Below are 27,638 nucleotides of genomic sequence, written 5' to 3'. Positions count from 1 at the left end.
GCTTTCATTCATCAAAAAGTGTTGGCAGAAACACACGATATTAAAGCTGCATGTAAGAATGCTTTCACAACTCCTACGAAGCAATCCGAGTGCAAAGCTCGAAGCTCAAGAGGAAGCCCTGACCACGAAAAGCCTCACCCAGGAGGGCAGCTGGATCAGTGGACCCCGATCAATGGTCTTGGGGAAGGTGTTGGGAATTAAAAGTTAAGCCTCGTTCATGGGCCTTGCTGCATCAGGCAGCAAGGAGCAGAGATGAACCCACAGATCCCTCACAAGAAGCAGATGTACACATGAAATTCCCTCTCTGCATGTGCAGAAGAGGATCGGGATCTTCTGATTTACAGCTGTGGGGGAAGAAACAGAACAGAGCCCCCCAGGGGGGTGACCAAACTGAACCGAAGCTGGCTGGATCATCCACGGGACACAGACACTGCTGCGTGCTCCTGCCACTGTCTCCTTACACAGGCTCCTCTGGGGCACGTGCTCAGAAAAGAATGAAATCCTACAAATCAGTGCATACATGTTAAAAAAAAAAATAAAAATCAGCTTGCTCCTTTCCCAGCAGGACAGCTTCAGGAGCCACTGGTGCTGGGAGCGCCTCTCTCTGCCTGAAGTCGAAGGGGATTACAAGAGCTCAGGGTGTCAGCTAAGATGCTCAGTCCCTCGTAGGCTCATCTGCTGGCTAATTTCCCCCAAGCACGTCTTAGGAGAGCCGTGGGGTCAGCAGAACACCATATGCAGAGCTCGGAGCCTAATAAGGAGCAGATCCGGCACACGCCTGGTTCCTGCCACGCCAGGCACAGGCAGGCTGGTGCCCGAGACTTTTTGTAATTAGGCTTCTCGCAATTTAGACGGCAAACCCAAAAGGCACTTTTCTTCTTGTCACCCCATTCCCTCGCCTCAATCTTCTGATAACAAGCGGCGAGAGGCAATCACTGACCTGAGACTCGTGCCTCTAATATCACCTAATTTCTAGAGCGCGCTGTGACGATCCTGCGGGGCCACCCCAGTCTTCTTGTACTGGCCCTTATTAACCATAACCAGATGTAGATGACTCTCTTTAATCATCCAATTACGTTTCTGGTCTCAGACAACATTTTTCCATGAAGCAGAGAAAACTTCTTAAGGAAATTAAATGCCCATGCCACAGCCACTTGGATTTATCTGTGCTCTGCAGCAGCACGCTGAAGAATGGGTGGGGAAAAAGGTTAATATTTATATAAAACTTTGAAGTATTTTCAGAGAAAAATAAAAAAATTACCATTTTCTCCTGTCAACAGTGCTCTTTCATTCTAGTTGCCTTTCCTTTTTTTTTTTCCTCCTTTTTCTTTTCTTAAAGAAAAATAAAAATCCAGAGAGGGCAACAGCCCAGAGAAAATAAATAATATATATAAAAAAAAAGAGTGAGATCAGATATTGCTCGTATCAGTGAGAAACAGCCGGTATTACGCACGTAAGAACGGATTTTTCCCCCCTCCTTCCCCCCCTTCTTTTTAATAAACTCTCAGTATACACATAACGTCTTTAAGAAAATGAAATCCTTTTGCTGTGGGCCACGTCGCTGGAAGAAATAGTCACCACTGCTGTTATCAGTGCTTTCAAGCTTTAACTCTGAATCAAAGGCGACAATTAATAAAGTCGCCCCCGCCAGGAATGGAAAGGAGGAAAGCTAAATATTTGAAACTGGGTGAACAAATGTCAGGGTGTTTTTAAATAAAATCCTTTTACAGTTATCACAGCGAGCAGACCTGATATCCCTGTCTAATTCAATTTCAATTTGCGCCCCATGGGAGATAGCGAAGAAAAGGTTGCAATGCTGTCTTTGGGTTGATATGTTCTTTTCTCCTTCAGGAAGCAGGCACGAGAGAGGAAGGGGAGGAGGGCAAGGGAAAAGAGGAGGAGGAGGATTCAAATACCAACAGAATATGATTTTTTTTTTTTTTTTTTCCATCTGGATCCTTCCAGAAGGCAGATGCGATGTGGGGAATGCTGAAATGCTGATTTGTTGTGAATTCACCTGGAAAACACAGCCGAGGAAGAAACTGCAGAAAGGCTGCTTGTGTGCGAATAAATATTCCTGATGGGGGACCAGAATTAACTCAATGTTGATGCCAAGAGCAACACAGGCTCCCGAGGCATCCCTCTCCCCAAAATAACTGCAAGTCAGCCGACTGCACCAATTATCCTCCCCTCTATCGATACCCTGTCAAGTGCTCACAGTCCTGCCACCTGACTTCTTTTGTTTCTGTAAAAAGGTGCATTTCCTTCAAATAAACTCACACACCCTTTAACAGCAACAAAACAAAACATAAATATATCAATGAGATTATTACCAGGCTGCCAGGTCCCATCAGCAGGATGAGCCTTCCAGCCAATAACTGGATTTCACTGGCCTCAAAATTCTCTTTTTTTTGGCTGCAGCTGTGCCAGCTGAAATGGGGGCTGGCCCACCGCCTGCTCTCCAAAATCTCCGTGGCTCCAAAACCTCCGTGGCTGGAATGGAGCAGCCCCAGCGCAGGAGGGATGAGCTGACCCTCCAAGCTTTGCAGCTGGCAGGACTGAGCAGCTCTGTGCTTCCACCCTGGTTCGGGGCACCCAACCCTTTGTTTCCATCAACTCTTTTGAGAAGAAAAAGCAACGAGGCACTTTGAAGCAGTTTTTCCACGTTTTACAGCTACTTGGACTACACACCACTTAGACAGACTAGTTTTAACTCGCAGTCAAGAAGGTATTGAAGCGACAGACTCCGTAAGATATCAAAAAGAAGCCAGAAATGCACTAGCAAACACGACTCCTCACTTACTAGGTCCAAAGAGGAGATTAAGAAGCGGCAACCCCAGGCACCCTACATGCCAGAGAAGCAAAAACTCTTTCACAGAAGCAACGCCATACCTCTCACCTGCAGTCAGTGCTGCTGTGGGTATCACTGCTGGAGCCTCGACAGCAAGAATACAAGCAGAAAAGACATGTAAGTAGCTGTTACATATTTTCTTATTAGGAGCATCACACTGGGGGTTCAATTCGGAGCAAAGCAGCGCATCCCAGGGCCACAATTCAGAACAGGCTTCTCAGGGTACCTGAGCCAAGTCCAAGAGGACACCTGGGATCCGAACACCTGCACACACAGGCACTTGGCAGGCACAAACTGGAGCCCAGGATAGGAAGAATTTGGAGTTAAGCACATGCTTAAGTGCCAAAGATGATACCCACGGTGGTGCAGGAGTGAATTTCGTGCCCCATGAGCCTTACGCACGCTCTCCAGCCCGCTGAGCATGCACGTGGTCCTCACAGCACAGCCCTGGTCAGTCCATCTGCAGATGCAGACACGCCAGCTCTGCACAGAAATGACTGTTTCACAGAAATTCAGAGAGCAGCTTCAGCTGTAACCTCAAGCAGGAAGCCATGCATCACAACAAGCTACCGAGAAGGTTTCTCACCACGCAAAGCTTCGTCTGCTACACTCTGCCTACGTGCAAAAGACTACCTGTAAGAGTGGTACCAGCAAGTTACAGTCAGCAAATGAACAGGCACACGGATTTCTCTGCTCATGTTCCTAATTACCATTAGCGTTACTACAATGGAAAGAATTTAAAAATTTGGTATTTACTTGTCCTCATTTATAATGCATGTTTACTTTTAGCACATTATTCAGTTTGGACATGGAAAACAAAACAGTCGGCTTCAGTTTCATGTTCTCATATGCTAGCCCAAGGCTGTTGTACTTGGCTTGTAAAGACTTTATGGAAATGTTTAAATTTAAACAAAAAGATTGTTTTCATTTCAAATTAAAAAAATAATAAAATATCCTTAGTAGGTTTTGTGGACTCTAAAAAGCAATGAAACCTAACTACCCTCGTACCCTCAGCTGCAGATCTATGATATCTGACGGTATTCTCCTAAATGCAAATGATAAATTATCATTATCCTGACTCAATTAACCCACTGAAAAGGAATGCAACTCAGAAAAATAAATGTTTTATTTATGAATAGTTTGCAATCTTAAGCACAGTGCCCAGTTAATGAAGTATCACATTCTTCGGGGATGAGAGGTGCTCACAAAGGGGAGGGAATCTGTGTTATTTACTACGAACCCCCCCTGCAGAAGAATTGATTGCATCTTTCTTTAATGAGAACTGGGACGAGAGAGGCTGGTAGTACCACCAGAGGATTATTTTGAAGGGATCATATCTGAATTTGTCTACAGGCAGGAAAGAGCAATATTCTGGTATCTAGACCTCCCCGAGAGGAACTTTTATTGAACACCAAAGCAAGAGCTGCAAGGGTCAAATCACTTGATACTTCAAAGCACAGAGAGTGCATTTTCACCACACTCCTGCTGCACACTGGGACACGCATCTGTGTTTATACTTCTACTTGTTCAGCTATGTAACCCGCTAAAATACCGTGGTCTAGAAGAGTAAAGGGTTTCGACCACGAGGACAAAACGACCAGGCTGTGTGGTATTCACAGAAGTGCTGATCACAGACACTCGAGATGCAAATTTGTGCTAATGAACAGAAATGGCATTGTTCTCGAGGGGTAGCATTCAGCTCCTCATTTAGGCAAGTGGCCGGACTGACACATTAAAAGTCAGATCCAAAGCCCCCTGAATCCAGCAGGAACCTTTCTGTTCATTTCAGTTCACTCACGACTGATGGGAATTGTTAAAAGCAGATAACTCACCCCTCCTGCAGGAATATGTCCAGGCCACCAAGCAATCGCTGGCTCTCTCATGCCACCTTCAAAGGTGGTTTGTTTGCCACACAGAAAACGTCCGTTGCTTCCTCCTAGAGAAAGAAGAAAAACCAAAAAACCCATGATATGCCAATAACACATTTCAAAGGGACACTGGCAACTACAAAAATTTTAAGCTAGTTTTAAATGAGTTTTCATTTGTGCATGAATCCTTCTTCAAATAAGACGTCCAGAGCTGTTTTCTTTAAATATTCCTTTCTGATGAATTTTAAGAGTGTCTTTTCAGCACAGAGAGAAACTTGACAATTAAACACAACTTGCTGTCAGCTGGACAAAGACAAAACAAAACAAACAAAACAGATAAGACTGCAGCATTTTCCTTCCCTGTATGGATGTTAACTGCTGTTTATAACTAGACGAAATCTGACACTTTCAGGAAGAAATAGTATTTTTTTTTTCCATAACCTTTTAAAGTACCAGACCAGTATGAGATGCAGATACGAGAATGAAAAAAATAAGTCATACATTCTCTGAATGTTTCCCTCTCAGAGCTAGGAATTTCTTTTTGCAAGAATATTGGTGTTTTTAAGCCACTCTTACAGCTGAGCTTACTGAAGAGCAAACAGGGAAGGGCAGTGACTGACTCCAGGTCACACAAAGTCAAACACAGTGGCTCAGCTGAAATCAGAACTCAGGATACTCCCTGCTTTGTGGTCTAATAACCACTAGACAGCCTGCCTCCAAAGAGAAGAGAGTGGGTTATAAAATCAATTTGCAATGACTCTGAGAGAAAAAAAATCATTTAAACAAAGGAAAACGTGAGAAGAAAATAAAAATGCTATTTCTTCCTGATGATTTTTCAGGAGATCTAAAGAGGGAGAGACTCAAACTGTAATTACTCAGAAAGTTCAGATACGCGTTTGGCAGCTGGAGAATAAAAATCCTGTGAAGTTTTTGTGCCTGGGTGGGCCTAAATAAAATAAAAAAAAACATTCACCCCCTGACAGAGGAGCACGAAGTGGAAATGCACACAGGTGAACAGCTACACCGGGTTAGGCCAAAGTCCAGTTGGCCAAGGTTACCTCCTCTACCAGTGGCCAGAAGTAATGAACATAAATAGATCCCTCAGGCTAACTCTAAACATGAGAGCTCTGAACTTTGAGGCTTCTCCTGACTGCACAGGGGATAAGGAAAGAAAAACAAAAACCACCAAAAAACGGGTACAGGTCTCTTTCCATCCCCCTGTTCACACATGGAAATATAAACCTAGATTTCACAGTCCCAGTCCAGGTTTGTTCATTCGAGACTCACCTTGTTTAGGAGCTGAAATGAGAGCAGCCCCGTTATCAGAGGTGAAAAACACAAAAGTGTTCTCACTGATACCAAGCTTTTGAAGATGTTTTAGGATTTTTCCAATGCTATCATCAATTTCCCGTACGGCATCCCCATATCTGAGGCAAAAGTAGATGAAAAACATTAAAGGCAAGAGAAGAATAAAAGTCTGATGCAGAATAACGTATTGCAATAAGCCACGATGCTTTTAGTGAACACAATTTACACCTGGCCTGCAGAAGGAAATACTTCTCATGTGCATCAGGTACCATAATAAAGTTTTCCAGGGTCACTGCAAAACCTCTTTCCTGTATGGAGCCACTTCTCCTGGATACTAGGAGTCAGAATTTGTTCAGATCTGAGCTACGCTTGGACAGAGACCAGCAATGGAGAAAAGTTTAGCTATAAAGTTCTCAGATATAGGCAACGCCACTTTGCCGTTGTCCTGAAGCAAATTACACCATTTTTCTTCTAGATGCTGGTTTGAAATCACGCTCTCAGAAGCAAGGCTCACAGTACCTACAGAGCTACTCTTGCCTGCTGTAAACTGCATTTTTCGTGCATGCTTTTCTACTCGCCCCTCTGATTTATAAGTTTTTACAACAGGCACAAACCATACAAAGGGCTTCCAAAACTTCATCTATGCCACATACAGCACTTCATTACTCACACAACTGGCAAAGGAGCTTAGATTTCTCTCCTCCATTTCAGTCTCATGATCTTCATTTCGGATTATAGCAAAAATAAAGAACCAAAGTTCTCACTAACTAATATAAATCGTCATGTACTTCAGCCCACACTTTGAGAACTGATCTATATAGCTGGATCTAATGAATGCAGCCTAGATTTTCCATTTCTCCAGCATGAGATATGACTTATAAATAAAAAATAAATAATAATAAACAAAAACCACCAAAACACACAAAAACAAGACTTACAGTCCTCTCTGACTAGAGCCCAGGAAATGTTTGGAGGCATAAACAGGAGCGTGGGTAGCATCAATTGCCCAGTATAAAAAGAATGGCTGCTGGCTGGCCTGCTGCCGGCTAATAAAATCGAGAGCTTCCTGTAAACAACAGTAAAAATGAATTTAACAGAATCATCCTCTGCCATCTAAGTCTCTCCAAAAAAAAAAAAAGCATAAAGTCATTGTGGGTCAAAATAAATGGTACCTGTAGGTAGATCTGAGTCAAGTTGGCTTCACCTGTCTTCAGATCGATTTTGAAATCTTCATAATATCTTAAGATAAAATCAATCAGAGAAAAAAAAAAAAGAATAAAACCTAAGGAATACACAACACAAAAAGGCTGCCCCTGCCCCCATTACGTATACAAGCAAGGCACTGTTGCTACTTAGCAAAAAGGTGAAAAGATAACTTACATAACAAGCCAATTCTCTTCAGATAATTAAAAGGATGTCATCTTATTTTTCTCTTATAGGACAAAGCAGTGAAATGGCCAGATTTGAATGAATCACAACTGCAAGATTTGGACAAATGTGAGCCACTAGCTTTTCAATATTAAGCTATTAGAACATGGGCATAAGGCAGTGCTCCTTCAATAGAGAGCTGTTTGGTATGAGATATTTTCAGAAGAGCACAAAAACTTTCATTGAGACAGAGCAACCCTGGAATCAGAACTTGGGCTGCCCTGAGAACATCGTGCTGGAAGCATCTTCAGACACCAATTACGCAAAGAAGGGCAGGCTGCAGACCTCGTGAGAATAATAGGATGTGAAATGAGATGACACCAAGCAGAAAACCAAATGGGTGAGAGTGGTACATACATACTGCACGCTTGGAGCCTAGGATGGTGTTAGGCAAACAGGCAACTGGTTACCACAAAACAGGCAGAGGAGGAATAAAGCATTCTTTCAGTACAGAAAGGAACCAGTTTCCAAGAGAAGTAGTGGAGTGAAATCATCACAGGAAGCCTTTAGGGCACAACAGGGTAAGCAAACATCTCTGAGAGGTTCTCTAGAGCAGCCACAATCCCCACACGGTCTGTGTGCACCCTGCAGGTTGGTCTTGGCACTCAGACTCCTGTTTCTATCTACCCGGAGCATTTTTCCACAAGGTATTCCCCCTTCTGCCTTAGCTCCAATGGAAATGACCATCCTTAAGCAGTGGCTATTAAACTTGAAGACCTGCAGACAACCTTCAGTTCAGGAAGATGGACAGCCACATTAAAAAAAAGACAATTCCATGTTTGTTTTCTTACATCCCTCCTCTAGGTACCCATTGCAGGTAGCTGTTGCAGAGCACAGTGGATTAAATCAGCTTTGTGCTGGACTCTGAAGAGCCATTCTGTGTTTCATGAGCTTTTACAAGCATCTTTTCTGCATCAGCTTACTGCTGAGCTGCAGAGCAGAGGGGGCATTCAGTAGGAAGCATCTTAAATCCCATCTGAAGCAGGATGTTTTTAATAAGTGACATGCTCTGAAAGTCCTCTGCTCGGGGTGAAGCACCTGGAGGTCACTGGCTGTCCAACCAAACCTGGAAATTTGCCTGATTCTGGAGCAGCTTCTGTTTTTGCCAACACTTTTTCACTGAAACGGGTTTGCTGGGCCAGGACTTGTATTCCAACACAGCAGCATCAGCAGTGAGAGCAAGAAGAGCAGCACTACCAGCGACGAGGTAACGGTTTGGAAAAAAACTTGAATTACCTGCCAATCATTTCCCAGTCCCTATACACAGGGATATTGGGGACTGCTTTGTTATCATAAGGTCCAAAATGGCAATTTGGGGATCCAAACCATTCATCAAACCCATGCTTCAGGGGATGGAACTGGGGCCTGTGGCCCAGATGCCTAGGAAAAAAAGAAATAGATGAATTTAAGTTCTATTTTTTGCTTCAGTGCCGTAATCTCATCAGAATGGCATGCAAGAAAACAATCTTTGCCCAAGAAGAAAAACTTCAAGCATTTTAATTAAATAAATGACTGCAGAGCATTGTCTTGATCTTTCTCGTTGCAAACGGACCCATGCAGACCATGCCAGACCCATGCATCCCATTTTAGCCTACTGTCCCGTCTGTTTTCTGTTATTTGCTTCTATCGGTGCCTTCTCTCTTGCTGCCTTGATGATCTGCACTGATGGACTACACTGCTCAAAGCCACCGCAAAGCTGCACGTAATGTTTTGTGGAGGATTCTGATCTACAAGTCACTTTTACACCACTAAGCTGTAAAAAACACACGGGAAAACTCATGAAACATACCACTGTATTTGCATTCCCTTTATGGAGTCTTTACGTGGCCAAAACGGTAGAGAGAGACCTGAATGTAAATGAGAATGAGTTCTTTACACACACGTGTGAACCTAAAGCACATTTAACTACTCTTGGTGACAGCTGCATTCATCTACGCTGCTTGAAAACGCTCCATCCCTAACTTCAAGCTGAAGCTCCTTTCTAATCTCCAACTCCTCAACTGCAAATTCTATGTCTTGAAAAGAAAGAATGCCCGTCCTCGTCCTTTCAGTCTCCAGGAGATCTTCGTACCCAAGTGTTTATTTAATCATTGCAGATTCTGCTCACAAGCCTGCATTCGCAACCTGGCCGTTCTGTGCTATCGCTGCCTGCACGCTTTCTGAACATAAGGGACATAAAATGCATTACCTGAACTAAAGCGATCCGTGATGTCATTTTGAGCTATTCCAAAATGAGTTAAAGCATAAAATAATCATCATTCCAGCTATGATCGTATCTTGGTGATGTAACTAAAACTGCAAATCTCCAGTACAGGACTCTCCTGTTTCCTCATTTATATACACAATACTACAAAGCTATTCCTGGCTGTTTCCACAAGAACAGGGAATAAGAGAAAATATTCTAAGAAAGCCCTAAGAGAACTCACAAAGGAAGAAACATGAAAAACGTATCAAATAATTACTGAGATACAGAAGGTAGATTGTTCTCTCCCTTTTACAATACAAAAATAAATAGATGCAACAAATTCTAAAAAGATCATGGAAAATACTTGACTTGCAAATGTATAACTTAACTATGGAACTCACTGTCACTGAGATGCTTTTAAAAGGGATGCTGAAAAGATACAAAATCTTCTGCCAGAAAACTTTAAGATCTCTACAAGCCCCAAAATTCTACAGGGAGCTGGGATGAGACTCCAAATTAACTACTGCACGCTGCCTTTTTTTTTTTTTTCTTTTAAACATCTTTCTGGGAAGCAGGTGATGTTCACAACTGCCAGAGACTCCTGCTGCACGGTATCATTCCCCAGTCCTCTCCGGTACAACAGTTCTTGGGTCTGTAATGATAGCACACTGCACATCCATATTTAGGCTGCTGCTTGCTAACAGCTGCAGGTCCTTCCAGATTTGCTGTTTTCCAAATAACTGCCTGGAACCAATCTGTATTTGCGTTGTTTATTTCTTTTCCCTGGGTGTATGAATTTGCATTTATTAGCACTGAACTGCATCTTATTGCATTCAGCCCACTGATCCGATTCTTCATGGCCACTCTGCTGTTTGGATTCGTGGTAATAAATAATTCACTGTCTTAGGTTAGTTTGCTTTCTTTCCAATTCCAGCAGCATGGGTGAATCCAACCACAATTCAGTCTCACTCTTCTCTAACTTGTTAGCGAAACTGCTAAATAAAATGTATCCCATTCCTTTCCTAAACAGTATCCCCCTGGTACTAATCCCGTCTGAAGCCTCTTCATTAACAATTACTCTGTTAACCAAGCAGTACTCGTCGGGGGTCTATGTAGTTTTGAAGTTGCTCTTTATACATTTATTTATTACAGCACTGTTCCAAACTGTGAATTAACTGTTCGGAGATCTCCAGACACCGTGGGATTCCATTACAGCCCACGAGCGCATCTGAATTTTGAATGTTACAAATGTACCAGCTTCAACTACTACACCGGTAATTCGGTCTTTGTTTGATCTGAATACCTCTCAGGCGTTTCCTTCCCAATCCTTCGCAGCCATTGCACAAGATCTGCAAAGATTTTATCGTACTATCACGCAAGTCAATAAAACCAAAGGACAACGTTCAGAGAGTACTGGATCAGCCCTCTAGTTCTTTTAAAACACCCAGAAGTATCAGCTGTCCTCAGTAAGTCCCTCCCTACCCGTCCTGATCTTCTACAGCAGGTGAACAGACTTCAGCATAGCTCTGATGTCAATTCGCTCATCCTCAAGCGTCTGCATCTCTGTTTTTGTACCATACACTCATCCTGCCAAAGACAAAAAGCACATAGGTGCTGAAGGCAAGTTCCAACAGAAAACATCTTGGCGCTTCTTGATAAAATTAAGTAGTGTGGTACATGGATGAAAGCACAAAGAGCCGCAGGCTTGATATATAAGCATGGATCTACGCGTGTACTTGGAATGGTAACACTCAGTTTGGAAATTGATCACAGCAGGGGGGGGAAGATCCACCACAAATTTCAAAAGGCAGACGTCTGAACTTCAAAACAGGCTTTCTCCTGCGCTTCTGGTTGTCCTGCTGCTCTTTCATGATACATACGCACACGTACTGAAATCTCAAAGCAAGAGATCTTAAAACAAGTTTACCATTTGCCAATGATCTTATTGACGTAGCCAGCTTTCTTCAGCAACTCTGGAAGCAGTAATTCAGAATCTGGGATTCCTCCTACTATATCCTGTGGTGTGTATGCTGCGTAAAACAAACAAACAAGAAGTTTTTCTGTCTCTTACGAGCACTACAGCAAACAGCTCATGGCCACCCATCATTAGAAGCATTATTACTGGATCAGAAATAGCAATTAGTTTGAAGTTCCAGCAATATCGTTCTCTGGAAGTCTTCCCGGACCAGGAGATGAAGAGGAAAAGTTGATTCAGCAAACACACGCCTCAAGTAAAGGGAAATCTCCATCTGCTTACACACCACGACCAATAAAAAAAGGAGCTGCTATCACAGAAGGAAGGCAAAGCCCATGAATAGGGCAGAAAGAGGGGTGAGGATCATAAAGAAAACAAGTGCTTTAGGCATCCATTGGAGCTGCCTTTACTTCTGCAAATTTGCCTTATATTTCCTAAAACAAAGGCATTTTTTTCCTAGATGAAACGATTGACACACTTGCTCAGGCTGCAAGAGCTGAAAGAAATGAGGTCTCTCCCAATCTGCAGCTCTCCGGTGTGTTTTTGGGGAGGGTGGAGATGGCTGAGCTGTGTGTGAAGCTACATGCAGCTGCTGCCTCCTGCCCAAGCGCCCGTGGTCTCACGCAGCTCCTGGCATTCCAGAACCAAAAATCAACCCAGAGACTTTATGTACTGGTAATCCTTCCTGGGAGCACCACGGGGCTATAAAAATGCCCTTTCTGAAACGGGCAGAAAACCAGATGCTGAATAAAACTGTAAGCAGCTTGTTCTTTACTCTGGGCGTTAGCACACACCCTGTGTGATTTTCTTTAACCAGACACCAATTACACCAAGCAGAGGAAACACTTCTCTGCCAGCAGAAGCAAACGGATCAACCAGCCTTGTTTGTGTCTCTTCATTTGAGGAGGTTTTCTGCTCGATGAGGAGGAAGCAATAAATTTCACGCCTATTACCAGCAGTTAACATGGTAATCTTTTTGTGCCACTCTGGAAGACCCATAAGGGAAGATAACCGAGCCAAGCCTTTGTTCAAAGCAAAACTTTGCACAAAGCACGGAGAGAAATCTCAAGAGGAATCGGGAATGAAGCCCATACCGTTTCTGGCATGTCCATTCGTGGTGTAAAAACCATTCCTGACTGGGAGCCGGCCCGTCAGCAGCGCTGCCCTTGCTACAAACAACAACAAAAAACATTTTTTTTTTTCCATGCACTCTGGTTACGGTTAGCACTATTGTATTCAGGCTGAGGACACAACAACCCAAGCACGTCAGTGTCCTGCCACAGCCAGCTGCTAGGATCACTCACATCAGAACTCAACAACAAACCCTTCCCAAGGGAGCCAAGGTGATGGCCAGGTTGTGATACAATGCCATTAATTATGCCAGGATGAACCCAATTGAAATTTGGCCCCTCTATTAATTACTTTACCCACTGCTGAGAAGTTATCATTTCCAACTGTAACTGAAGCAGCCCTCCTACCCCAGTAATTAATAAAAAAATTAATAAAAAGGAATACCTGGTGTGTGTATTTAAGAGGGAATCCTAACACAGATCGATGACATGCTCATAGCTAAGGCTAAGTTTTCAAAACATGAATAAAAGCCACGTAGTAGTGAACAAAAAGAAGCTGTCCAGCTTTGACAATAAAAATCAGCTCCTGAACTCTGCAAACATTTAAACAGATGCTGAAGTACTACTGGGCTTAGCAGGACTGCAGCATATATTAAATGCCTGTTCTGAGCAAGGACAGTCATTAGCATGTTGACAAATGATTTGCTAAATGAAAACCCAAACAGAAAGCCTCTGTTCCTCATTTTCATTTCAGTTCTTGGTTGCCAATAAAGCTGAGGACACACACACAGAAGGATTAAAAATAAATAACCTTTATTTCCCAAACTGAACTGTTTATTTTGTCTTGTCCCTTCCCCAGGAATCTCACAAGCCATGGGGGTTGACAACAGGACAGGACCTGCTGCCTTCCTTGCACAAAATTCTCACCAATGTCAGTGGAATCAGACAACCTACGTACCTTTCTGCTCAGCAATCACTTAAATATTGCTCGGTCTGTTCCAGAATGAGAAAGAACTAAAAATGCAATGACTGAGGCTAGAAAACCAAACCAGAATATTTTATAAAATCCTTTAACTGCACTGATTCGATCACTACAACACCGCTTTGAATGAACTTACGATTGTAGGTTTCCCAATCAAAAAGTAAAGAAAAAGGAGGCAAGACAAAAGATCAAAGCACCGAACCCCAATTCTGCCCCCAGGGTAATCACTGGTTTGGTTGCTAGTTCATGGCAGAGGCTGGCAAACATCCCAAGCTTCTCAGAAGGTGGCATCCTCACATCCCAGCTTCGAACTCCAGGTACTTACATGGCGAACAGAGGGGGTTGGCGGTATAAAAGTCCATGAAAAGCATCCCTTCCGAAGCCATCTGGTCCAAGTTAGGAGTTTCCTTCGAAGGCTCTCCGAAAGCTCCCAAATCCCCCCAACCCATCTGTAAAAAAGAACACAGCACAAGACGTAAAAGTACTTTTACTCCTCCGTAAATGCCAGTGCTTCTGGGCTCACATAAAACCTTTATTTTATCCCTTCATTTCTGTCTTTATAGCGCTCATCTCCCTACTCAGGGAGCACTTCACCAGCATCATAAAAATATTCTCCCCCAGCCCCATGAAGCAGGGAACTATTCAAGTTTTCACTGGCAAACAAGGAACTGAGGCACACGTGAGATAACTGACTTGCTGGAGGACATTTAAAAGGTTGCAGCGGAACTGGATAAAAAACCCTAACGTCTTCTCTCTTACTGCAGTGCCCGAGGACTGGCAAGGAGGAAGTTGCACCCGATCTGCTCAGTGTTGCACAGCTACAAAGTCAAATTGCTCAGTCCCTGGCCACGCGTCTTTGTCTTGGAGCCCAGCACTCTGCTTGTCCACCCGCGTGTACTCAACTACAGAGGCAAGGAAAAGCTCGAAAAGGAAAAAAAAATGCTTATTTTAAAAACCAGCCCTAAAAAAACCTGCTGGGGGCATCGTGTGCGAGCCAGGGGTTTTACCCCGTGCCTTTCCAGCGCAGCAGGGTCGTGCATCCCTACCCAGGAGGGCCATAAAGCCACCGCCGTGCTGCCTGCGCTCGCTGCTGAGAACGCTGGTGGGTAATAACACCAATAACAGCCAGTGACTTCAAACAGAAGGTTCTGGAAGGGAACAGCTTAACGAGCAATTAGGCACCACGGTTGCTAGAGCTTATATCATGCTTTAAAAAGTGCAATAGCTGGCTCTAACGCAGGCGTGTGTCAGGTGAGCAGCTAATGGAGAGGGGTGATGTATCCAGAGCTGGAGGAAACAAAAAAAAACCTGCCTGGGCCCAGCTGAGAGCCTCCCGTTTGCATTTTTCTTTTCCAGTTTGGAAAAGAAAACTCCTGGAGAGCTGCAGAGCCCCGATTTTGAGGCTTGAGCAAAGGGCAATTAAACGGTGGGACCTGACGGAGGGCGTGGAGTTAAATTGGGTTTCGTGGATCAGCCCTCGGCTCTCACCTCTTCGGTGTCTTTATCGACATCAGACTATTATTTTTTGTAGGCTGCAAGGCCAATCCTGGCTTTAATTGCTCAGTCATTAGGAACGGGCTGATGAGGTGACAGCTTCTTGATAAGGGGCATAGGGTAAGCAACAAGACCCCAATGCAGGCTTTCAAATGTATAAAGATCTGAGAAATCTCATGTGTTTTCCACAGGACACCCACAAATTGAGTGCATTGAGTGCACCCTCAGTAAATTTGCAGATGACACCAAGCTAGGTGTGTGTGTCGATCTGCTCGAGGGTAGGAAGGCTCTGCAGGAGGATCTGGATAGGCTGGACTGATGGGCTGAGGTCAACTGTATGAAGTTTAACAAGGCCAAGTGCCGGGTCCTGCACCTGGGGCGCAATAACCCCAAGCAGAACTACAGGCTGGGAGAGGAATGGTTGGAGAGCTGCCAGGCAGAGAAGGACCTGGGAGTGATGGTGGACAGTCGGCTGAATATGAGCCAGCAGTGTGCTCAGGTGGCCAAGAAGGCCAACGGCATCCTGGCTTGTATCAGAAACAGTGTGACCAGCAGGGCTAGGGAGGTGATCGTCCCCCTGTACTCGGCTCTGGTGAGGCCGCACCTCGAGTACTGTGTTCAGTTTTGGGCCCCTCGCTACAAGAAGGACATCGAGGTGCTTGAGCGGGTCCAGAGAAGGGCGACGAAGCTGGTGAGGGGCCTGGAGAGCAAGTCCTATGAGGAGCGGCTGAAGGAGCTGGGCTTGTTCAGCCTAGAGAAGAGGAGGCTCAGGGGTGACCTTATCGCTCTGTATAAGTACATTAAAGGAGGCTGTAGCGAGGTGGGGGTTGGTCTGTTCTCCCATGTGCCTGGTGACAGGACGAGGGGGAATGGGCTAAAGTTACGCCAGGGGAGCTTTAGGTTAGATGTTAGGAAGAATTTCTTTACTGAAAGGGTTGTTAGGCACTGGAACAGGCTGCCCAGGGAAGTGGTGGAGTCACCATCCCTGGAAGTCTTCAAAAGACGTTTAGATGTAGAGCTTAGGGATATGGTTTAGTGGGGACTGTTCGTGTTAGGTTAGAGGTTGGACTCGATGATCTTGAGGTCTCTTCCAACCTAGAAATTCTGTGTGATTCTGTGAAATGAGGACTAAAACATCCCCTGGACATCCCCTGGGGTAGCTGTGCCCCCCAGGAGGGGCAGGGCCTTCAAACCAGCAATGCTTTTTACTTTTTTACATAAAATTGGGAAAGGGCTTGAGAAGGAAAGCAGCTGAGCGTGGCAGATCCCTCAGGAAGTTCTTCCAACCCCCGAAATGCTCTGCTTGTTCCACTCAAACCTTTCCATACCCTGCCACCGACCCACGAGCCTGAATCACCGCACCCCGGCCCCATGGCTGTGACTCAGGACGCTGACCCTACCCCCCTGCTGCCCCGCACGCCGGCCGAGTGACCGGGGCCGGGTGCTGTGACCCCACAAACCCCTCCCGGGCAGCCTGTCCCAACACCTAACAGCTCCTTCTGAGAGGAAACAGCCCCTCATTTCCAGCCCAACCCTCATCTGGCACAACTTGAGGCTGTTCTCCCCAGTCCCATCCCTGCAGGATATCGGGACCAGCCTGCCACAATCCTACTCCTGGCAGCAGTGCCTCGGCCCCAAAATGATCCCCTGGCCCCACAGAGACCCCCCTGTCCCCATAGACATCCCCCAGCCCCACAGAGACCCCAATGACCCCTCCCCCAGCCCAATATACACCCCCGGGGCCCCACAGAGACCCCCTCCAGCCCCACATACACCCCCATGGCCCCATATACCCCCAGCCCCACAACATCCTCAGCCCCATATATCCTCCCCCCCGGCCCTACAACGACATCCTTGGCCCCATATATCCCCCCCCGCCCCTATATTCCCCTCAATGACCCCCCCTCGGCCCCATATAGGCCCCCAGGCTCCACAACGACATTCCCCAACCCCACAGACACCCCAGTAACCCCCCCTGGCCCCATATACACCCCCAGGACCCCACAGAGACCCCCCCAGCCCCATATACCCCCTCCCCCTGCCCCACAACAACATCCTTGGCCCCATACATCCCCCCACGGCCCTACAACGACATCCTTGGCCCCATATAGGCCCCATATAGGCCCCAATGACCCCCTCTGGCCCCACACAGCCCCCCCCCAACCCCACAAACACCCCCTTGGAGGCAAGCACCGCCCCCCCCACCCCATAACAACCTCCAGGCGGCTTCCACCGCCCCCCCCACGACCCCCCACATCCCCCTACGACCCCCGGCCCCCTCACATCGTCCATGAGCAGCAGCAGGAGGTTGGGGGGCGCGGCGCGGCCCAGGGCCCAGCAGAGGCACAGCGACCCCAGCACCGCCCTCGCCATGGCAACGGCGCCCTCCTCACGTGACCGGCCCCCCTCACGTGACCCCCTCCCCTCCTCTCCCCCGTCACGTGACGCGGGGCGGGGCAAGATGGCGGTGTGCGTGGCTGTGATCGCCAAGGAGGTGGGGGTGGGGGGGCAGGGAGGGGGTTTTGGGGGGATTTTGGGGGATTTAAGGGTTTAAGGGGGGGATGGGGGGAACGAGGGGGCTGTGGAGCCCGAGCTGGGGTGAGGGGAGAGGGGCTGGGGGTATAGGGTGGGGTTATGGGGCCAGGTGGGGTTATAGGGCCTTACAGGGGTTGTAGGGCCCTACAGGGGTTATAGGGCCGGGTGGGGTTATAGGGCCTCAGAGGGGTTGTGGGGGCTCAGGTGGGGCTGTGGAACCCAAGCAGGGGTGAGCAGAGAGGGGCTGGGGGCACAGGGTGGGGCTATGGGGCCAGGTGGGGTTATGGGGCCTTACAGGGGTTGTAGGGCCTCAGAGGGGCTGGGGGGTCTGAGAGGGGCTGTGGGGGCTCAGATGGGGCTGTGGAGCCCGAGCAGGCGCGAGGGGAAAGGGGCTGGGGGTCAGGGTGGGGCTATAGGGCCAGGTGGGGCTATAGGGCCTTACAGGGGTTATAGGGCTCAAGGTGGGGCCCGAGAGGGACTGTGGAACCCGAGCAGGGGTGAGCAGAGAGGGGCTGGGGGCATAGGGTGGGGTTATGGGGCCAGGTGGGGTTATAGGGCCTTACAGGGGTTGTAGGGCCAAGTGGGGTTATAGGGCCTCAGAGGAGCTGTAGGGCTCAAGGTGGTGCTGTGGGGTCTGAGAGGGGTTGGGGGGCTATGGAGCCCAAGCAGGGGTGAGCGGAGAGGGGCTGTGGAGCTCAGGGTGGTGCTATAGGGCCAGGTGGGAATATAGGGCCTGAGAGGGGCTGTGGGGCACAGGTGGGACTATGGAGGCCCAGCAGGGGTGAAGGGCTGTGGGGTGAAGGGCTGTGGGGTGAAGGGCTGTGGGGCCAGGTGGGACTATAGGGCCTCAGAGGGGTTGTGGGGCTGGAGCAGGGGTGAGAAGGGCTGTTTGTAGGGCCTGAGAGGTGGTGCAGTGGGGCCAGGTGGTGTTATGGGATCTGAGAGGGGCGACAGGATAGCGGGGCCAGGGGGGAATACGGGCCCCAAGAGAGGCCGTGGGTCTGGGTCATGCTGTGGGGCCTGAGAGGGACATCAGAACAGAGCAGCCTGTCCTCACGAGCACAATTTGTCATCCTCCTCAGAACTACCCCCTCTACATCCGCAGCGTTCCGACGGAGAACGAGCTGAAGTTCCACTACACGGTGCACACCTCCCTGGACGTGGTGGATGAGAAGATCTCCGCCATGGGCAAGGCCCTGGTGGATCAGAGGGAGCTGTACCTGGGGCTCCTCTACCCCACCGAGGACTACAAAGTGTATCTTTATAACCCAAGGTGTATCTTTACAACACAAAGTGTGTCTTTACAACACGATCTGATCTAACCCCTGCGTGGCACGCTCTCCCTGCAGCCACGCCGTCACCCCACGTGCTGTTATTCACCAAACCATGCCTGCACCTCGTGGGGAAGCTCTCTTGCTGTTTGGTGCCACTTTAAAGGCAGCAGCAGGAGGTTCACAGACACCTCAAGGGCTGGGCTTGGTGCCTCGCTCAGTTTGGCTGCTGCTGTTCGTTGCTAACAGGGCATTTGGCAGCACCATTTCATAAACGTGGTTCCTTCTCCTCATTCTCTGCTTATTTAAAGCAGGTGAGTAATGACAACAAGGCTGGGACTCCTTAATGGCACTAATGAGTGTGGCAGGAGCATGGTGGTGTCACTGGGTCAGGCCCCAGCTGCACCACGCAGCCTCTCTCAGATCCACACCCAGGGTCACAGCTGTCCCAGGGTTTTTGTCGCAAAAATGTGACCTTTTGAATGCTTTTTGGCTTGTTCTCTGCATGCCTAAGAGGTTATCTGCTCTCCCAGACCTGATTTATGGGTTAACTTTTGGGGTCCTTGATATTAAAAGGATCTCCAGGCCTCTGACTGCTGCCTCCTGAATGAGGATAAGGTGGCTGGGTCAATGAAACCATTCCTCAGAAGAGAGAAACCCCCACCAAACAGCTAACATGGGGCTGTTTGCAAAATGCAAGGCATCATTGCTGGCCAGCAGAGGAGCAAACAGGATCAGGAGCTACCAAAAGGGGCAGAAATCAGGTGGAGAGGGAGCACCCCGGTGTCTTCCTTACCTCACCTGCGCCTGGTTCTGTGCTGGGTGCAGTAAGAGCAAAATATTTCCTCTCCTCAGCTTTTTTTTGAGTGTGTTCCTGCCTTGTACTGGTTGCTTTGCCAGCCTCTGGTGTGTCAGGAGCACGGTCCTTAACAGCTGCCCAGCTACGGCTACGTGACAAACTCAAAGGTGAAGTTTGTTATGGTGGTGGATTCTTCAAACACAGCGCTCCGAGACAATGAGATCCGCAGCGTAAGTGCAGGAAATCGGAGCACAACTTGCCCCATCGGTGTTTTTGCTACTTCCTCTTATTCATAAAGCGCTGAGAACCAAAAAGCAAAAAATATTAATTAAACTGCACTCCCTTTTCAGATGTTCCGAAAGCTGCATAATTCGTACACAGACATAATGTGCAACCCTTTTTACAACCCCGGGGACCGCATCCATTCCAGGTAAGTGTGGGGTGACCACGCTGACCTGTGTCATCTCTCTGGGACCTGCAGCACGCCTGTGGTGTAACAGGACCAGGAACATAACCCCCGTGGTCGACCAGTTCAGGTGTGCATGCTCTAACTGCTCAGATTGGTTTTGGGAATAGGAAACTCTGAAAGTCCCCTGAGAAGTCCCACGGAGCTGTCTCACTGCCACTTCAGAACTGGTGTTAAAAACAGGGAAAATGGTGTCACTGGGGGCAGAAAGTTACCTGATCAGCTGGAACTTTGGTAAATAGAGGGGGGTAAATAGAGTAAATTACTGCAGCTGGCCAGGGTTTATCCTGGAGTGACAACAGCTGGGATCAACACTTGTAACTCCCTGTGTGAGGGCCAGTGCTCCCCAATTCTAAGCTGAAATCTCACAGGGAATTTTAATAATGCTGGGAGTCTGCATTGCCTAGGCAAGAAAACTGCTACACTTTGCCAGGATAAGCCCTGTCCTTACTTCAGCTTAATTAAAGTAATTACTCAACAGAACACGCTGTAGTTCGAGTGAAACTCCGTATTCAGCCTGGGGAAAGCCAGCTCATTAACCAGCGAGAGGCATTGTTAGGAGAGCTGCTTCCTCTAACACTGTGTTTGTTTCCTTCCCCAGGGCTTTTGATAACATGGTGAACTCCATGATGATGCAGGTGTGCTGAGGCTCTGCCCCTTCTCACCCAAGTGTTGGGAACATCCCCCCGTGTACAGGAACGCGCCCTACAGAGTGATGTATATATGGTTGGTTCTGTGTCATGTTTTAAAGCTGTTCTATGTAAAATAAACTCGGCACCTGCAAGCTCTGCGTGCGTTCCTACTCCAGCAAACCAAAGCACAGCACAGAAGTCCCTGCTCAACTCCTTGTGCCTTCAGGTACCCTGCAGTAGCCAGCTCTTCCTTCAGGAAGGTCAGCAGCATCAGAGGAGACCCGTTCCCTACAGATCTGTACACAGCTGTGCTCCTCTCTAACTCAAATGTTTCTGGAGAAATTGGGCTTTGTAGAAAAACAGCAGTTCCTGCTGTGCTTGTGATGAGAGCAAGCACAGCTGCACAAGAGACAGCTAAGGGATTGTTAGTAGGGTCAGCCTGGATTTCAGTCAGCTGAGATAGCAACACTGTTCCTCAGAAGTACCCATGTTTTAGAACACTTCCCTAAATCAGAAGGAGCACAGCAGCACCAGCTGCCCTTCTGCTGTTTGCCCCTTCTGCAGTTTGCCAGCCCCCTTTGCTGCTGCTCAGGACTGTTTAGTTCCAGCAGGAACAGTCGAAGCAATGCTTATTTCAAAACCGTGGCCTCCTCGTCCTGTTTTGCCTTAACTGGGAACGCTCAGATCTGCATGCACTTACTGCAGTAGTTCTTGGAAAGAGAAAGCTGCAGAGATCTGAAGGCTCCAGCTCTCTTTACAGTCAGCCACTGCTTACATGCTTGAGGAGGATCTGGCAGGCAAACAGCTGCTCTCACAGCACCACCTTGCACCTGATGGAGCCCTGCACTGCTCTTACCTTCCTGGGGAAGATCTGTGGGTGACTCAGATTTGGGAGCAGTTGCTTTTATCACTCCCTGAAGCAGAGCAGGCACACTGAGCATTAATTCTGGGCCAGGTCAGGGAGCACAGGTAGTGCAGCTGGGATAAACCCAGATTAAGACATCAGGACTGCAGGTGCCTTGCACATCCCAAACTAATCTGTTAACATCTCCTCCTCCTGCAGCTCACTGCTGATCTAATTAAAGGCTATCAAATCAATAGCAGGTATTTATATTTTAAAAAGTAGACTAGAAAGTCATCCCAGCCTCTTAGCCACTTGTACAGTGCACTCAGTGAGGCTGTGCAGCTACAGCAAACCCAGAGCTGCCCAACAGGGCAAGTTTTCTGCTAGATTATCTGCAAATCCCAGCAGCTCCCAGCACACACTCCTGGTCAGAAGCAATCTAGGCTGCTCCACCAGCAGCACACAGTCTGCTCTGAGCACCTAATCAATTAAAAATAATTAAAAAAATAGCTACAAAGCTCCAGAGGATACAAAAAACCTGGAGAAAGCCAGGTCAGTACGGCGTGTCAGCTCCCAGCCAGCCTCTCACTGCAGATCAAGTTCACACAGCAAAATCATTTATTTTTAAAAATAAGTGACATTGACAATTCTTTCTCAAACAGAAACACATTTAGTCAACAACAACCTGCCAAATGATGGGAGATGGAAGTGTCTGAGCCCCTCCCAGCATCTCAACAAGGCACAGCTGCATGCTGTTGCTCTGAAACAACTCCACATAAAAAGTCTTCATTTTTTTCACTTAGAAGCACACCCCAAAGTAACTTTTATTAAAAATTAAATCTCGGTAATTTACAAAGCTACTAATAGAAGGTTTAAAGCCCTTGAGAAAAAGCCAGTTTTGGAGTCTGAGCCCAAGGGTAGCTCAGATTGAGAAATTAAGGCCAGCCTCGGCAGCACAGCCCGCACTGGGCAGAGGGCAAAAATCAACTGAAGAGTTAAAGCCCCGAGCTTTAAAAAATCCTGAGGTCCAAAGGAAAAAGAAAAGCAGTGGGATTTCAGCCTGGCAGCACCCCCTGAGCTGTGAAAAGCTGCTTTAGGAGTCAGTTGCATCTGGGTTAGGGGAACCCTAACCCAGGATCCTGAAAGATTAGCGTGAGAATTACGGAATAAAACCCATGGCAATGCAGAACTTCACGCGGTAATGCTGGTTGCTGGTGTCCCAGCCTGCCTCTTTTAACAAAGTTTTGCCTTTAAAAACGAGCAGATTCAGAGCTCAGAAACACAAGATCAGCAGGAAGGGCAAGGGCCAGGCGGTGCCGAGCCTCGAGCTCAGGTGAGCTCACACCCACCCCAAACAGAGAGCAGGAACGGTGCCAGGAATAAAGAGGAAGATCAGGCCAAATCTGCCAAAACAGACCATCTAGAAATGCTGCTTTTGCTAGAAATGAAGCAAAAGGATGCATTAGCAGCACACTTTGATCCCTGGGACTTTGGAATCAAAGCAGGAGGGGGAAGGTTTGATTTTTTTTGACACCCAGGTCTTGGTTAAAGGAGAGAGAGAGGCTTCCAGGCAAACAGCACGGGGTGCCTTCTCCCTACCCTGGTTCTTATAGGTGGAGTAGCTAGCAAGATAAAAAACTAGACCCCAAAATGCATCACTAGGCTTGATCTTCCTCCCAAGAGGTCAGAAATCCACAGTGCTGGCTCTTTCCAGTTGCAGAAAAGCTCCCTGGCAGTCACACCTAGAGCTGCATCCCGCTGATTTGGGGTCTTTGGAGAGGTCTTTAGGATTTTCTTATGGGTAAGAGAAAACAGGACCCGGCTGCTGCAGAAATAGCCAGTAAGGAAGTGCCAGAGAGGAAAGCTTGGTGTGCTGGAGGATCTGAAAGCACCCAGGGCAGGGTTCTTCAGGGGCCGAGCAGGACAGGACTCCCCCCGCTGCGGGGTGAACAGCATTCACGCACCTAAAACCCAAAGAAGGCTTACAAACCCCCCAACACAGCTCTGCCCCCATGGGATAAGGATGAAAAGGACTGGGGAAGCACTTCCCAACCCAGGGCACTCTGTCCCTTGGAACAGAGAGCCATTCTCTGCACAAACCCCATCCCTAAGCCCCCCCGGGATGCCAGCAGGGATCTGGCCGGAGCATGGACAGAGCAGCTCCAGTTTTCCCCCTGGCAGCCCAGCTCCAGCTGCACAGCACACAGCTGCCTCGCCAGTAATCCTCGCAGCCAGGCAGATGGCTTTTTTTAAAATTAATCTTTTTTTTTTTTTTTTTGGCTCGGGTAGGCACATTTAAAGTCTCTCCAATCCCATCTCTTCGTTCCAGTCCCATTGGCATCTTCCGGGGCAGTGCCGTCCTCCTTTCTAGTACGGAAAATACCAAGGCAACAGCCTTGCCCGACCCCTAGACAGGAACAAAAAAGTGTCCTGGAGCACCGGGGCATCGCTCAGCATGAGGTGCCAGGGGTCGGGTGCTGCCAAAAAGCACAGCTACCTGCTGACAGCCCCCCCGGAGCAGGTATTTACCCTTTGGCCCCAGCTAACCTCAACCAAACCCAGGTACCCCAGGGGCCAGAGGGCTTCTCCAGCCTCCCACGCACCAGGACACCCCCCCAGCCTCACCTGTACATCCTCCCTCGCAGCCTCGCCTGCTGCCCCCCGTAGAAGCCCCCTCGTTGCCCCAGCCCTCCCCGGGCTTGGAAGCGGCCCCGGTAGCCCCCGCGGTCGGTGCTGCTGATGCCTGGCATGTTGGTCCTCTTGGGCAGCACCTGGAAGGCAGCGGGGGCTCAGCACAAACCCAAACAGCAGGGCAGGGACAGACGGACACGTCCCAGGGGCTCATCCTCCTCCTACCTTAATGACTCTGCCTCTGAACAAGCTCTCGTCCAGCTCCACGGCAGCTTTCACAGAGCTCTTCTCTTCGAACTCGATGTAGGCGTACCTGCAAGGGGAAGGGGTGAGCAGAGCCCCAGGGACATCGTGCTGCCCGGCACGGGCTCTGCTTGGGGACAGCAGCGTCCTTCCCGAGGGCACACCAAGAATCAAATAAATCCCTGCTTTCTCTGCACACACAGCCCATCCTCTGTGTTTTTAGGAAGCAGGCACCTGCAGGATGCTGCTGTAGGGCTGAAGCCAAGCTCCCAGCCTGAATTCCCCTCCATCCTCAACCCGTTCCCTGCACTGGACATTTCCAGTCGAGCTTCAGCCAAGTCCCAGAGCCACTGGTTTTGGAGGAGACGTCCTCCACCACGTCCAGCAGCGATGCTGCAGGGCAGCCAGGCTGAGACCCACCACAACCTCAGCACCCCACACCCAGCACTCACCCTTTGGGGTGCCCCGAGAACTTGTCACAGAGGATGGTGACGCGGTTGATCTGCCCGCAGCTGTTGAAGTGAGACTCCAGCTCCTCCGCCGTGCCCCCGTAGTCCACCTGCAACCACAGCCTCATGAGCACAAGGGAGCTCCTTGCTCACCATCACGTCTTGGTTAGCCAGCAAGGTGCCACACGCTGTGCCACCACGGCCTCACCACCTCCTGAGGTTCAGGAGACCCTTCCACCTGAATCCCCCAGCCCAGAAACCCCAAATCCAAGGGAGAGCCCCGCTTTGAGGGAACAAGGAACACTGCACAACCCACAGCTTCCAGCGGGGTATTTGGGGTGGCTGATGCTTGCAGCATGTTACCTGCAAGTGGCTGAGGATTACGGGCAGATGCTGAGCTGTGAGGCTCAAGCTGTGTTCCCTGTGTGGGCTGAGCAGGAGCAAAGCAGCCAGTTTGGGACCAGCCTCTAGCAGGGAGATGGTACGGGTGCCCGGGGCAGGGAGCAGGGCAGTGGGTGCTGCCCCAGGGTGTCCCACTTACATTGCCCACGTAGATGGACCGCTGGTCGACCTCCATCTTCTCCTCTGTTGTCTTTGGGAAGAGACCTGCAGAAATGAGGTCACCATGGGTGGAACCACAGCAGAGGGACCAGCTCGTGGTGGCTCTCAGCACAGCTGGCACCAAGCTGGTGCACGGCCACACTGCCACCTCCACAGTCCCATCACATATTCCCAAACCCCACCACTTCAGCCTCCTCCACCCCTTTGCCCTATCTCTCCATAGGAAAAGAATGACACCAGGTGACTGCTTTATAGGGCTTTTGTGCTAAACTCCATTACTTAATTGACTTTAATTAATTCAGTGCATCTCAGCTGGCTGGCAAAGGTGGGAGGTACAAGTGGGTATGACCTGCATCACCCCATACCAGCCTGGGACCAGGGACAGCCCGTACCTGCCTCCGAGCTCATGATGAGGCGGCTCTCAGCTTCCAGCTGCAGCGCCTTCAGCCTCTCGTCCTCCTTCTCCATCTCCCGCACTCGGGCTTTGATGGCCTCCAGCTCCTGAAACCCAAAGCACGACTCGTGTGAGCAGCACACAGTGTGGGGACACCCCCAGACCATGGTAATGCAGCCCTGCACTTGGACAGAGCTGTAGAAATTTTCCTGTTCCCCTATGGAAAGGGGGAAAAGCAATTCCACGTTTAGCCCAATGCTCACCGGGTCCTGCACGCCCAGCTCCTCCACGCTGTCCCCCTCCAGGTGGCTCAGGTCTGAGTCCTCATCCACAGCTTTGTGCGGAGCTGCCATCCCCGCCATGCCCCACGACGCCTCCTCTGCTGCCAGGGATGGCGGGTCCTGCCACCAGATCCCAGAAGTGTCCAGGAAGAGAGGACTGGGCAGGAACAGAGGTAACAAGCAATTCAACAGGCAGCCACGTAACACAGAAGCAAACACAGAATGCCAGCCCCACAGAGGCTTTAAGGCTACTTCCAGGAGGAGGAACCATCTGTAAAGCTCTCAATGCTGCAGGCAGGCTCGCAGCAAAACCCCAGAGCTGCAGCAGGGAGAACTACTGAGACACCTCCAGTTCCCAGAATTGTTGCCCAGCTCAGGGAACCACATAGACTGAGAGCAGCTTCCCACAGGCAAAAAAAAAAAAAGTGGGAAACACCCCAACCTCACCGAGGAAAAGGAACAGGGAGGAGGACCTACCCTACAGGCAGCATCCCCAGGCTGCACAGAGCAAAGGGAAAACCCACAGCCCTCCAGACCCTGACTCGATTGTGCTTCAGGGATGGGCCCACCCCGGGACAAGCCCCCCAAAACCTGGGCAGCCCCACGGCAGCTCCATCCCGGCCCCCAGCCCCTTACCTGACCCTGCCCGCGAACATGCTGCTCGCCCTTACGCCGTGCCGCGCCGCCACGTGCGTTTTTCCCGCCGGCGCGCCACTTTCACACATCAGCAGCCAATCACGGGCCGCGCCGCGCCGCCGGGCCACGCCCTCCTCCGGTAGGGCGGGAAGGGAGGGGGCGGCCCCGCCCCGCTGGGACCCCGGGGCTGCGGGTTCGAGTCCCGCGGGCGGCTGCGGCCACGCGTGGCGCCCCCCCCCCAGGGTTTGGGGACACCCCCGGGTTTGGGGACACCCCCCGAGTTTGGGGACACCCCCCCCAGTGTGGGGACACCCCCAGCCCTTCCTGTCTGCTGACCCCACTGGGGACCAGGCACAGCTCCGCCTGCCTGCCCCATGTGCAGGGTGCAAAATTGGGGGGGGACCCCACTGGGACCCCCCTTCCCAGGGCTGGGTGGGGGCCACTGCATGACCCCGGGGTCCAACGTGCCCCCCTCCCCGGCTCAGGACAGGGGTAGCAGGGTGCTGCCGGCAGCAGGAGCCAGGGCACCCAGCGCAAGCCCATGCTAGGGAGACGTGGGGTTGATATTAAATCGTCCTTTATTACACAGATACAGAGGAAAGAACAGACAGAACCTGAATCATAAAGTTTACATCTTTCACAGGGCAAACATACAGTACACTTAGAGAAAGCGGGAAACAGCAAAGAGGGGTGGGAGGGGGGGACAGCATGCCGAAGGAAAGTCCTACCGCGTCA

The 27,638-nt window shown here is 49.3% G+C and overlaps 3 protein-coding genes across 5 annotated transcripts in view; 1 reads left to right on the top strand and 2 right to left on the bottom strand.

Moving 5' to 3' along the window:
• GALNS (galactosamine (N-acetyl)-6-sulfatase) overlaps positions 1–17,589 on the bottom strand; it is a 46,847-nt gene extending 29,258 nt beyond the window's left edge. Inside the window, exons 1-9 of one of the 3 annotated variants that reach the window (XM_038185343.2) lie at positions 17,445–17,589; positions 13,993–14,116; positions 12,710–12,784; positions 11,568–11,670; positions 8,692–8,835; positions 7,200–7,266; positions 6,966–7,093; positions 6,007–6,146; positions 4,684–4,787 (exon numbers count right to left, since the gene is read on the bottom strand). In XM_038185343.2, coding sequence (XP_038041271.1) covers positions 4,684–4,787; positions 6,007–6,146; positions 6,966–7,093; positions 7,200–7,266; positions 8,692–8,835; positions 11,568–11,670; positions 12,710–12,784; positions 13,993–14,116; positions 17,445–17,534 — 975 coding nt within the window. In that variant the 5' untranslated portion in view covers positions 17,535–17,589. Of the gene's footprint in view, positions 1–4,683; positions 4,788–6,006; positions 6,147–6,965; positions 7,094–7,199; positions 7,267–8,691; positions 8,836–11,567; positions 11,671–12,709; positions 12,785–13,992; positions 14,118–17,444 lie in introns of those variants that run through there. The other 2 variants (XM_021278276.4, XM_021278275.4) reach the window with 2 other exon arrangements.
• An 18-nt stretch (positions 17,590–17,607) lies between these two features.
• Positions 17,608–21,016, top strand: TRAPPC2L (trafficking protein particle complex subunit 2L). Its single transcript, XM_038185344.2, has 5 exons — positions 17,608–17,655; positions 18,779–18,951; positions 19,909–19,996; positions 20,117–20,196; positions 20,834–21,016. The coding sequence occupies exons 1-5, from the start codon at positions 17,623–17,625 to the stop codon at positions 20,877–20,879; spliced, it is 420 nt and encodes a 139-aa protein (XP_038041272.2). The 5' UTR covers positions 17,608–17,622; the 3' UTR covers positions 20,880–21,016.
• A 2,513-nt stretch (positions 21,017–23,529) lies between these two features.
• PABPN1L (PABPN1 like, cytoplasmic) lies at positions 23,530–27,052 on the bottom strand. Its single transcript, XM_027466654.3, has 8 exons — positions 26,904–27,052; positions 26,250–26,424; positions 25,985–26,093; positions 25,573–25,637; positions 25,035–25,141; positions 24,565–24,652; positions 24,334–24,479; positions 23,530–24,115 (listed from the first exon to the last, which is right to left on the bottom strand). Exons 1-8 carry the CDS (start codon positions 26,990–26,992, stop codon positions 24,076–24,078), a joined length of 819 nt encoding a protein of 272 aa, XP_027322455.2. The 5' UTR covers positions 26,993–27,052; the 3' UTR covers positions 23,530–24,075.
• Between the last annotated feature and the right edge of the window lie 586 nt (positions 27,053–27,638).

This window comes from Anas platyrhynchos, chromosome 12 (assembly GCF_047663525.1).
Source record: "Anas platyrhynchos isolate ZD024472 breed Pekin duck chromosome 12, IASCAAS_PekinDuck_T2T, whole genome shotgun sequence".
NCBI lineage: Eukaryota > Metazoa > Chordata > Aves > Anseriformes > Anatidae > Anas > Anas platyrhynchos.
The sequence above is the reverse complement of the archived record's forward strand: the minus strand, read 5'-3'. Positions and strand labels throughout refer to the sequence as shown.

Bases quoted from the DNA above. Each gene is read 5' to 3' on its own strand.
- TRAPPC2L (XM_038185344.2), top strand. From the start codon at position 17,623: ATGGCGGTGTGCGTGGCTGTGATCGCCAAGGAG. The intron at 17,656-18,778 runs GTGGGGGTGGGG...CATCCTCCTCAG, and splicing joins TGGCTGTGATCGCCAAGGAG to AACTACCCCCTCTACATCCG. The intron at 19,997-20,116 runs GTAAGTGCAGGA...CTCCCTTTTCAG, and splicing joins GAGACAATGAGATCCGCAGC to ATGTTCCGAAAGCTGCATAA.
- PABPN1L (XM_027466654.3), bottom strand. From the start codon at position 26,992: ATGTGTGAAAGTGGCGCGCCGGCGGGAAAAACGCACGTGGCGGCGCGG. The intron at 26,094-26,249 runs GTGAGCATTGGG...TTTGGGTTTCAG, and splicing joins AGCTGGGCGTGCAGGACCCG to GAGCTGGAGGCCATCAAAGC. The intron at 24,480-24,564 runs GTAGGAGGAGGA...GCTGCCTTCCAG, and splicing joins TCAGAGGCAGAGTCATTAAG to GTGCTGCCCAAGAGGACCAA.